At 44.5% G+C, this 11548-nt stretch overlaps 1 protein-coding gene across 2 annotated transcripts; it reads left to right on the top strand.

The window, feature by feature from the left end:
* Nucleotides 1-872: 872 nt before the first annotated feature.
* Nucleotides 873-11427, top strand: sav1 (salvador family WW domain containing protein 1). Of its 2 annotated transcripts, none has more exons than XM_039009212.1 (5): nt 873-1316; nt 3046-3531; nt 7105-7375; nt 9640-9819; nt 10101-11427. In XM_039009212.1, the coding sequence occupies exons 1-5, from the start codon at nt 1223-1225 to the stop codon at nt 10315-10317; spliced, it is 1248 nt and encodes a 415-aa protein (XP_038865140.1). In that variant the 5' UTR covers nt 873-1222; the 3' UTR covers nt 10318-11427. The 2 variants fall into 2 exon arrangements, with proteins under 2 accessions (XP_038865140.1, XP_038865141.1); XM_039009213.1 differs by lacking the exon at nt 873-1316 and adding an exon at nt 2690-2735.
* The last annotated feature ends 121 nt before the right edge of the window (nt 11428-11548 follow it).

Below are 11548 nucleotides of genomic sequence, written 5' to 3'. Positions count from 1 at the left end.
GTGTATTTATCCTGGGACACACCCGGGCCCAGGTGTGTCCCATGTCGCTGACGACCCTCACAGCTCCGCCCACCGACATCCTAATAAGGAAAACAAGGGCAAAGAGAAAGAATACGGCAGACAGAGTGGGAGGGTCGTCACAAAATAGGGAATAGGGTGCCAGTAGAGCACTATATAGGGAATAGGGTGCCAGTAGAGCACTATATAGGGAATAGGGTGCCAATAGTGCACTATATAGGGAATAGGGTGCCATTTCAGAATCACCCTGTGTTTATATTATAACCTTTAGTTACCAAGAGCACAATTCTCACTCAGGTTACACACTAAGAATCAAAGCTGTATGGATTCCTTGTGACTTTCTTATGTTCAATGCATCTCAGTGTATGTTCAATGCATCTCAATGTGTGTCCAAAATGGCACCCTATAAGTCCTGGTCAAAAGTTGTGCAGTATAAAAGGAATAGGGTATCAGTTGCCACATCCCTCAGCAATGATAGGAAGCAGAAGAAAACAGCACATCAACCTTCCCATGCTAATCCAATGGGTCTTGACCTTGTGACTGTTTGTCCCAGCTTTAAATGACAGCCCAGTCTCATATGGTTGGATATTTTTAGGTTTATTTTCAGCAGGGAAATCTTTTTAAAACTGACTTTTGAGAAGGGGGTTGTTGGGCTGCTTTGGACCACTGGTTAATTTGGAAATGCTTCATATCACAGAACAAGGGGACGAAGTTATTAGTAAGTAGTGTATATATATTTATATATATATTCGACTGTGCCGCAATACAAATCTTTGTTCAAAATGTGATAATCTACCCTTCACCATTCCTATCCCACAACCCTCCGCGGGCTGGCTAGAATGACTTGTAGAGGCGTTGAGCAGTTTTGGTGATGTGATGACATGGGCTGGGTGCTGGATAAACGCACTGAATAGAAAAACAGCTGACTTCAAGTGCCTTGGAGAAAAAAATCGGATTTTTTTAACTGGGCGAAAACAGTTTACTTCAGCGTAACTGGCTAACGTTAGTTGATACAAGCAATCGTTCTGTTTTGGCTTTTGTCTAAATTACCAGAAAAATAACAAGTGTGAAGCTAACTAATCAAGTCCGTAGCCAGCGCTAACTAGCTCAAATGTACACGCTGCAGATTGGAAGGGACTCTGGTAGTTTTGGGGAACTTTGTACGAGTTTCTCACATTGCATTGATGTCTCCTTTGTTTGAGTTATGCTTTCAAGAAAGAAAAGTAAAAACGAAGCGTCGAAACCAGCCGAGGTACGTGGGAAATATGTGAAGAAGGAGACATCACCACTCCTGAAAAGTAAGTTGGCTAAATTCGCTAGATAGTTTGTTATCTAGCCAAATTGTATTGGTCACATACACATATTTAGCAGATGTCATTGCGGGTGTAGCGTAATGCGGGTGGGTATAATTTGTGGAACATTTCAACAGGAATCTTCCAAAAACTTCGTAAAGGACAAGGTTGCCAACAAACAACGCATAACAAATAGCATGATCAATTCACCTAACATTAGCTAAATAACTGCCGAATAGGCATCAACTCATCACGTAGTTTATTCTTAATGTTTGTCCATAGGCTACCAGAGAGGACAGACATTTTTTCGGAATAAACATGGCGAGTGAGAAACGTAATTAATTAGCCCACTCCCTACCCGGTATCGTATTCTGCCGCTATACCATTTTGTATGCGTTGTTTGTTGGCAACCGTGTTATTTACGAAGTTTTTGGAACTGATTCCTGTTGGAAAGTTCCACAAATTATACCCACCAGCGAAATGACTGTGTTCCTGTCTCCAGCAGTGCAGAAGTATCTAACAATTCACAACAACAATACACACATCTAAAAGTAAAATAATGGAATTAAGAAATATATAAACATTAGGACGAGCAATGTCGGAATGGCATAGACTAAAATACAGTAACGTTATACATATGAAATGAGTAACCGGGTGGTAGCCGGCTAGTGCTAGCAATGTCTCTTCGTAAAAACACGTTTTTTTTAACAATTCACACGTTTTAGGTCATATGATGATACCCAAGCATAACACATTTGGTTAAATGGTATTCTACTATCTAATAGTTATTGTGGCTTCTGCATGGCTGACTAGCATCTAGCTTGCTAGCGTTAGCCAAAGTTGAGATATGTAGCTAGCTCTGGTCCATAGCGTTACATGCGTCTATTGAGCCTTCTCAAAGTCCTGTATCTCTACATCCATCCATCCATTGTGGATTCCCCCCTGATTTTGTTATGTGACAGGCTTAAATTTACTTTCGTTACCCACCAATGTAAAGATGTTGCTGGAGTGTTGACTAACCTTTTTGTTTCTGTATGCGCTAAATGTCCATAGCATACGCATGGACCACAGGTAGTTAGCTAGCCATCTAAATGTCAAAATATGGTTTGTTGTGCTACATGCTAACTACCTAGCTAAGTTATTATGACCTGTAGAATAGATGTAGTCTGATTCAGTGTAGAGAACATGGACATATTCCTGGAAGGTTGCAATATTTTTTTTAATCAGATTTGGTGTATTGGTCAGTTATTTTTATTTATTTAACCAGGTAGGCCAGTTGAGAACAAGTTGTCATTTACAACTGCGACCTGGCCAAGATAAAGCAGAGCAGTTCGACACGTTCAACAACAGTTACACATGGAATAAACAAAACAGACATTCAATGATACAGTTGAAGAAAATCTATATACAATGTGTGCAAATGAGGTAAGAAAGGGAGGTAAGGCAATACATTTACATTTACATTTAAGTCATTTAGCAGACGCTCTTATCCAGAGCGACTTACAATTACATACATTCATACTTTTTTTTTTTTTGTACTGGCCCCCCGTGGGAATCGAACCCACAACCCTGGCGTTGCAAGCGCCATGCTCTACCAACTGAGCCACACGGGGCAATAAATGGGCCATGGTGGCGAAGTAATTACAATATATTGTAGAATACCCAGTCAGCCATCTTTTGGATGATAGTTAGTAGCATCCTTTGTCTTGACATACACATGTTGGTTCTGTTTCAGAGCTCATGCCCTCATTCATCCGACATGGACCCACTATCCCCAGACGCACCGAGGTCCCTCTGCCAGAGCCTGGCCCAGGACCTTCATCCCATCCCATGGGACCTGAGCCTGTGTTGGCCGGCAACAAGAGCTTCCTACGTTCCCCTGTGCGGAGGCCACCCCACGAGGCGGCTCTGCGGGGACGCCACCGGATGTCAGCCCCTCCGTACCTACCTGGAAGCCTGGGGGATATAACCCAGGAGTACGGAGGCTCCTCACAGTCCTTCCTCACAGACGTGAGCGCCATGGCTGAGAATGCGGATGCTGGGCTCTACTACCCCCTGACTCCGGAGCCTTACTACGACAGCCAGCAGCAGCAGAGACTGCCTCAGCCACATCAGCACCCCAGAGCCCCTGACCACTTACATGAGGACAATGGATACTATGAACATCAAAGCCTACCACCACCACAACACACTCCCCCGGCCCCCAACAGACCGGCAGCAGGTAAAACATAAAAATGTCTTACTCAAGTCAATATCCGTAGTCATAATAGTCAAATCAGTTGAACCAATTTAATATTGACGAAATGTCTTATAAGGGCTTGTTAATTAGATAGCATGGTAGTTTAGTTAACAAGAACAAAATGATGACAAAGGCTTGGAATTGTCTTTAGAATGTGAGTTATAATGCTATGAAGGTGGTGCTGGTAGGGCTCTACACTTGTGCACTATGAGCCTTGGTCAAAAGTAGTGGCCTAACAAATTTTATTAGTCACATGCACCAAATGTGAAATGCTTATGAGCCCTTAACCAACAATGCAGTACGAATAAGAAATACAAGTAACAAGTTATTAAAGAGCAGCAGTAGAATAATAACAGCGAGGCTATATACCAGGGGGTACTGGTACAGAGTCGATGTGGAGGCTATATACCAGGGGGTACTGGTACAGAGTCGATGTGCGGGGGCACCGGTTAGTCGAGGTAATATGTACATGTAGGTAGGGGTACAGGTTAGTCGAGGTAATATGTACATGTAGGTAGAGTTGGGGCTTTATAGGTAAAATGGTGCCAGTAGGGAGGTACCCTTGCTTATTGGATGTGGTGACTAGGCTACATATCCACGGCGTCATTCCTGGACTGCCGCTCCTCCGTGTGAGAATGAATGCGTTGGCTACGGAGCTATAGTGTAACCAGTTAAACACATCTTTTGAACCGTTGTTAAAAGAAGTGTTTGTTGCTACTGTGTTTCCGGCTGCTCAACGAGCAAATCCTTGTTTTTAGTTTGGATAGAGCCTTAAGTGAAAGGGGTGGTGTCGGTTCAATACACTTCACGATTTGTATCTTCAAAAACAGTCTCACTACAAACTAGTTATTTGCAGATGGGAGTGGGACTGCCTCAAGTCATCTGTTGCCTATTACTTGTCTTCTCTGTGTTAAACACATTTTTTATTTTATTATTTCACCTTTATTTAACCAGGTAGGCTAGTTGAGAACAAGTTCTCATTTGCAACTGCGACCTGGCCAAGATAAAGCATAGCAGTGTGAACAGACAACAACACAGAGTTACACATGGCGTAAACAATAAACAAGTCAATAACATGGTAGAAAAAAAAGAGAATCTATATACAATGTGTGCAAAAGGCATGAGGTAGGCAATAAATCGAATAATTACAATTTAGCAGATTAACACTGGAGTGATAAATCATCAGATGATCATGTGCAAGTAGAGATACTGGTGTGCAAAAGAGCCTCACATGACATTTATACACACGTTACTTCAATAGACTCTAGAATGTGAGTCTTGATGTAAATTCCCACTGGTGCATCAGGAGGGACGTTGGTGGTGTTGTCAGTGTAGAGAACATGGACACATTCCTGCTAGAGCTGCCCTGGCCCTGCTAGAGCTGCCTTAGTCAACTGTAAGTGCTGTTATTGTGAAGTGGAAACATCTAGGAGTAATGACTCAGCCTCAAAGTGGTAGGTCACACATGCTCACAGAACGAGACCGCTGCGTGCTAAAGCGCGTGAAAATCATCTGTGCTCAGTTGTAACACTCACTATCGAGTTCCGAACTGCTTCTGGAAGCAATGTCAGCACAAGAACTGTTCGTTGGGAGCTTCATGAAATGGGTTTCCATGGCCGAGCAGCCGCACACAAGCCTATGATCACAATGCCGAGCGTCGGTTGGAGTGGTGTAAAGCTCGCCGCCATTGGACTCTGAAGGAGTGGAAACACGTTCTCTGGAGTGATGAATCATGCTTCACCATCTGGCAGTCAGACGGATGCATCTGGGTTTGGCGGATGCCAGGAGAACGCTACTTGCCCTAATGCGTAGTGCTAACTGTAAAGTTTGGTGGATGAATAATGGTCTGGGGCTGTTTTTCATGGTTTGGGCTAGTCCCCTTAGTTCCAGTGAAGGGAAATCTTAACGCTACAGCATACAATGACATTCTAGACGATTCTGTGCTTCCAACTTTGTGGCAACAGTTTGTGGAAGGCCCTTTCCTGTTTCAACATGACCATGCCCAAAGCGAGGTCCGTACAGAAATGGTTTGTCGAGACCGGTGTGTATAAACTTGACTGGCCTGTACAGAGCCCTGACCTCAACCTCCATCGAACACCTTTGGGATGAATTGGAACGCCGACTGCAAGCCAGGTGTCCACATAATTTTGGTAATGTAGTGTATAAGTACTGTGGTGGGCCAACGTGGGCTCTGGCCTATGCTTCCAACAATCCAATGGGTTTTTGTGTGGAGAGGCGTGCACACTTCAGGAGAAAGGACAGACATAAGCTCTGTTTGAATTTGAGCTCAGATTTCTGCCTCAGCCTTCCTGTCCATTGAATAAATGTACTCTCCCATTTCCTACCATTCATCAAGAGAAGTGGGTCACACATCACTGTGTGTGTGTGAGAGAGGGAGTAGTATATCTAGGATCAGCAACAACGCTGTGTTTAGTGTTTGTACAGTTGGTGTGTCAATGTCTCTTTATATAGGAGTGGATGTGTTTCCTCTATAAATGGATGCTGTCCCCAGAGGACACGATTCCTCCTGTATAAATGGATGCTGTCCCCAGAGGACACGATTCCTCCTGTATAAATGGATGCTGTCCCCAGAGGACACGATTCCTCCTGTATAAATGGATGCTGTCCCCAGAGGACACGATTCCTCCTGTATAAATGGATGCTGTCCCCAGAGGACACGATTCCTCCTGTATAAATGGATGCTGTCCCCAGAGGACACGATTCCTCCTGTATAAATGGATGCTGTCCCCAGAGGACACGATTCCTCCTGTATAAATGGATGCTGTCCCCAGAGGACACGATTCCTCCTGTATAAATGGATGCTGTCCCCAGAGGACACGATTCCTCCTGTATAAATGGATGCTGTCCCCAGAGGACACGATTCCTCCTCTATAAATGGATGCTGTCCCCAGAGGACACGATTCCTCCTCTATAAATGGATGCTGTCCCCAGAGGACACGATTCCTCCTCTATAAATGGATGCTGTCCCCAGAGGACACGATTCCTCCTCTATAAATGGATGCTGTCCCCAGAGGACACGATTCCTCCTCCTATAAATGGATGCTGTCCCCTACTCTTTCCTCATAGAGGCATAGTGTATATAATAGTAAAGAATAGACTAGAACAGACATGCAGACACCCTAGATGAGAGGCTGACAGCAGCACAGGGTCAGGTATGGGTCAGGCAATGATAGTTGGCTATAGCCGTACCAGGGCCTGGCAGGTTTTACTACAGGACGGTACCAGGGCCTGGCAGCAGGTTTTACTACAGGACGGTACCAGGGCCTGGCAGCAGGTTTTACTACAGGACGGTACCAGGGCCTGGCAGCAGGTTTTACTACAGGACGGTACCAGGGCCTGGCAGCAGGTTTTACTACAGGATACTTGAAGGTTTAGGGTTTTTAAGGGTGTCCCAAGTGCCACCCTATTCCCCATAGGGCTCTTGTCAAAAGTAGTGCACTACATAGGGAATAGGGTGCCATTTGGGACACGACCCATTTGTTTGACCAGCCAGCCATCCTCTGAAGGTTTAAGGTATCGAACTCCTCCCCTCAGGTATCGGACGAATGCAGGCCAAGTCTCTGGGGAACCTGTCCAGTCTGAGCTGTGAAGACCTCTCCCTGCCCTGTGGTTGGACGGTAGACTGGACCATTAGAGGCAGGAAGTACTACATCGACCACAACACCAACACCACCCACTGGTCCCACCCCCTGGAGAGGGAGGGTCTGCCCCCTGGCTGGGAGAAGGTGGAGTCGGCTGAGTTTGGACCCTACTACGTAGACCACCTCAACAAGGGGGCTCAGTATAGACACCCCTGTGCTCCTAGGTAGGCTGTAGAGACAGACATGCTCTACCCCTGTGCCCCTAGGTAGACTGTAGAGACAGAGATACTCCACCCCTGTGCTCCTAGGTAGGCTGTAGAGACAGAGATACTCCACACCTGTGCTCCTAGGTAGACTGTAGAGACAGACATGCTCTACCCCTGTGCCCCTAGGTAGGCTGTAGAGACAGACATGCTCTACCCCTGTGCCCCTAGGTAGACTGTAGAGACAGAGATACTCCACCCCTGTGCTACTAGGTAGGCTGTAGAGACAGATACTCCACCCCTGTGCTCCTAGGTAGACTGTAGAGACAGAGATACTCCACCCCTGTGCCCCTAGGTAGACTGTAGAGACAGTGATACTCCACCCCTGTGTCCCTAGGTAGGGTTTTAGAGAGACAGACACACACGGTGTAAGATGAAGTTTCCCTTTGACACTGATCTCGGGTCAGTTTGTCATTTTTGTCACTAATGGTTAGGATTGGAGCAGGGGACACCTATCCTAGATCTGTACCTAAGGGAAACTCACACTGGCACACATTTGGTATTCAGTCTTTTTAAAAAGTGAGAATTTGTTCAGTCAAATAATTTTATTCTGATATTGTAACTTGACTCCTAGCCTCTGCCAATACTAAGCTGAACAAAAATATAAACGCAACATGTAAAGTGTAGGTCCCATTTTTCATGAGATTAAATAAATGATCCCAGAAATGTTCCATACACACAAAAAGCTTATTTCTCTCAAATGTATTGCACAAATTTGTTTACGTCCCTACTCGTGAGCATTTCTCATTTGCCAAGATAATCCATCTACCTGACAGGTGTGGCATATCAAGAAGCTGATTAAACAGTATGATCATTACACAGGTGCACCTTGTGCTGGGGACAAAAGGGCCACTCTCAAATGTGCTGTTTGTTACATGTAACATGTACATCTTTGACATGTAACACAATGCCAAAGATGTCTCAAGTTGAGGGAGAGCGCATTTGGCATGCTGACTGCAGGAATGTCCACCAGAACTGTTAAGCCGCTTTAGAGAATTTTTAGAGAATTTTGCAGTACGTCCAACTGGCCTCACAACCGCAGACCACGTGTAACCACGCCAGTCCAGGACCTCTACATCTGGATTTTTCATCTGCGGTATGGTCTGAGACCAGACACCCGGACAGCTAATTAAACTGTGGGTTTGCACAATCAAAGAATTTCTGCACAAACTGTCAGAAACTGTCTCAGGGAAGCTCATCTGCTCTCGTCGTCCTCACCATGGTCTTGACCCGACTGTAGTTCTGCATTGTAACTGACTTCAGTGAGAAAATGCTCACATTTCATGGCCATTGGCACGCTGGAGAAGTGTCCTCTTTATGGATGAATCCACATTTCAACTGTACCGGGCAGATGGTAGACGGTGTGTATGCTATTGTGTGGGCGAGTGGTTTGCTGATAACATTGTGAACAGAGTGACCCATGGTGGCAGTGAGGTTATGGTATGGGCAGGAATAAACTACAGACAACAAACTTAATTGCATTTTAATGATGGCAATTTGAATTCACAGAGATTCTGTGATGAGATCCTGAGGTCCATTGTCGTGCCATTCATCCGCTGCCATCACCTCGTGTGTTCAGCATGATAATGCACAGCCCCATGTCCCAAGGATCTGTACACAATTCCTGGAAGCTGAAAATGTCCCAGTTCTTCCATGGCCTGCATACTCACCAGACATGTCACCTACTCAGCATGTTTGGGATGCTCTGGATAACCATGTATGACAGAGCATTACAGTTCCCGCCAATATCCAGCAGCTTCACACAGTGGGACAACATTCCACAGGACACAACCAACAGTCTGATTAACTCTATGTGAAGGAGATGTGTCGTGCTGCATGAGGCAAAATGGTGGTCACACCAGATACTGACTAGTTTTCTGATCAACTCCCCTAATGTACCTTAATGTTTATTTTTTATCAGTGACCATCAGATGCATATCTGTATTCCCAGTCATGTAAAATCCATAGATTAGGGCCTAATGAATTTATTTAATTGACTGATTTCCTTTTTATGTGAACTGTAACTCAGTAAAATGTTTGTAATTGTGTTTTTTTTCTTCATTGTAACTGTACAATCCCCTCCTATTCCAGTGTTCCTCACTATGACCAGCCCACTCCGGTTGTACACTGACACATAATTCATTTGTAGTCCTTTTAAAAACAAGAAGGGAATACATTTTAAAATATATTTATAATTCTATTATTTGGACTTTTCCCATTTCCAGCGTGCTCCAATATGACCAGCCCCCTCCCGTTGTATACCAGCCCCCTCCTGTTGTATACCAGCCTGTTGTATACCAGCCTCGCCCAGCAGAGCGGGACCATCCAGTGCTGGTACCAGCCAACCCATACCACACGGCAGAGATCCCTGACTGGCTACAGGTGTATGCCCGCGCCCTGCTCAAGTTAGTAAAATCGTTTTAAAAAACGGTATTGGAGACATCTTGCTGTTTTGGAGACGGCGTTGCATTTCTAGCAAAGAGATTTGCAACAGCTAATTAACGGTAAAATAAGTGATTTTTTTTAAGATGCTTAGGTAGCCTGCTAAAATAGTTTCCAGATCTACACTAGCACTGTCTTGTCTCCAGAAATGACTGAAGTTTCTCCAGTTTTGTTTTATATTTTACCATTGTGACATGCAGCCATGTTTGTTGTCAAATACAATCTGTCTTCCCTTCTGCTCCAGGTATGACCACATCCTGAAGTGGGAGCTGTTCCAGCTGGTGGATCTGGACACGTACCAGGGCATGTTGAAGCTGCTCTTCATGAAGGAACTGGAGCGCATCGTCAAGTCCTACGAGGCCTACCGTCAGGCCCTGCTGTCTGAGGTGGACCAAAGGAAACCGAGGCAGCAGTGCTACACCCAGGAGCAGCCAGGCAAGAACTTCACAGGGAACATGTGAATTAGGTCATATTCACTAAGAAGCAAACATAACAAAATGGTGGTGGTAGGGGGCACCTACCTGAATTTGTCCAATGTTTTTGTTCCTAAATGGGTTGCTACAGTGTGCACTAATGAATATGACCCTGAACTGACTGGACAGAGGAATGGAGCCTGTGGATAGCTGGACCTGGGACTCTTTCTCTTTCTACATTGTTCATATGAAGTTGTCTGTTCCATTGTCCTGCCCCTTCTGAGGTTTCTATGGTAAGGGAGCTCCGCCCATCGGTGGTTTCTATGGTAAGGGAGCTCCGCCCTCTTGAGGTTTCTACAACAAGGATGTCCGCCCCTTTGAAGTTTCCGCCCCGGTCGGTCAAGGTTAATCTCTTTATGATTGACCTCCTTATTGCTGCCGCCGCCTCTTCACCAAACGTATGTTGTCTCCCGTTATATCAGCCAAATGTCCAGATGCTGCTCACATCATGTGGCTACTCAGGCCTCTCTCCCTTCGTGATGATTCAGGACCAGTGATGAGAGAACATGTGAATGCTCCAATGAAGAAAGACTAGAAAAATGATTCTCCAGCTGGAGAGAGAAATGTGTTTATACTGAAGTCGCTTACAGCAAATGTCATCTGAGAACTGGGTCGTGTTCATTAGGCAACAAATGGAAGAACGGACTGAAACATGGCGGGACTACCGGAACTTAAGGAACCATTTTGTTTTTCCGTTTTCAAAAAGTTTTGCTACAGTGTTCCCCACTGAACACGGCCCTGGGTTGTTGTATGGAATCTGTTATTTTTATAAAGACTGAAGATGATCACAGGGTCTTAAAGACCTGTTATTGTTTGAATGTCCATAAGTGACAATAAGTTATACAGACTGTTTTTTTTCCCCTCACAGGAACAGCACAATGCCTGTTTTTATATTGCGCTTTGTAAAATGATTGCTACTCTGTCACTTTTTTTTTCTCCCTAAGTTGGGAGAGAAGGACTGGCAGCTTCACCTTTTTTATAAATTTATGTTTCCAGATAAAAACATTTATGGAGCAGAATTTATAATTGTATTTATTTGTCAGCATTTGTAGCCCCTAAAACTGAAGATTTCTTTAACAATAAAAATGTGACGCATTGTTTTTTTTAAACTTCATTATTATTTTTAATAAGACAATCCTCTAAAATGTGTAATTGCCTTGCACAAGAAATATACATTTTGGTTATTACATATTTTATTTTTAAGACTTGAAATTGTTGG

Source organism: Salvelinus namaycush, chromosome 15 (assembly GCF_016432855.1).
Source record: "Salvelinus namaycush isolate Seneca chromosome 15, SaNama_1.0, whole genome shotgun sequence".
Classification (NCBI taxonomy): domain Eukaryota; kingdom Metazoa; phylum Chordata; class Actinopteri; order Salmoniformes; family Salmonidae; genus Salvelinus; species Salvelinus namaycush.
The sequence above is the reverse complement of the archived record's forward strand: the minus strand, read 5'-3'. Positions and strand labels throughout refer to the sequence as shown.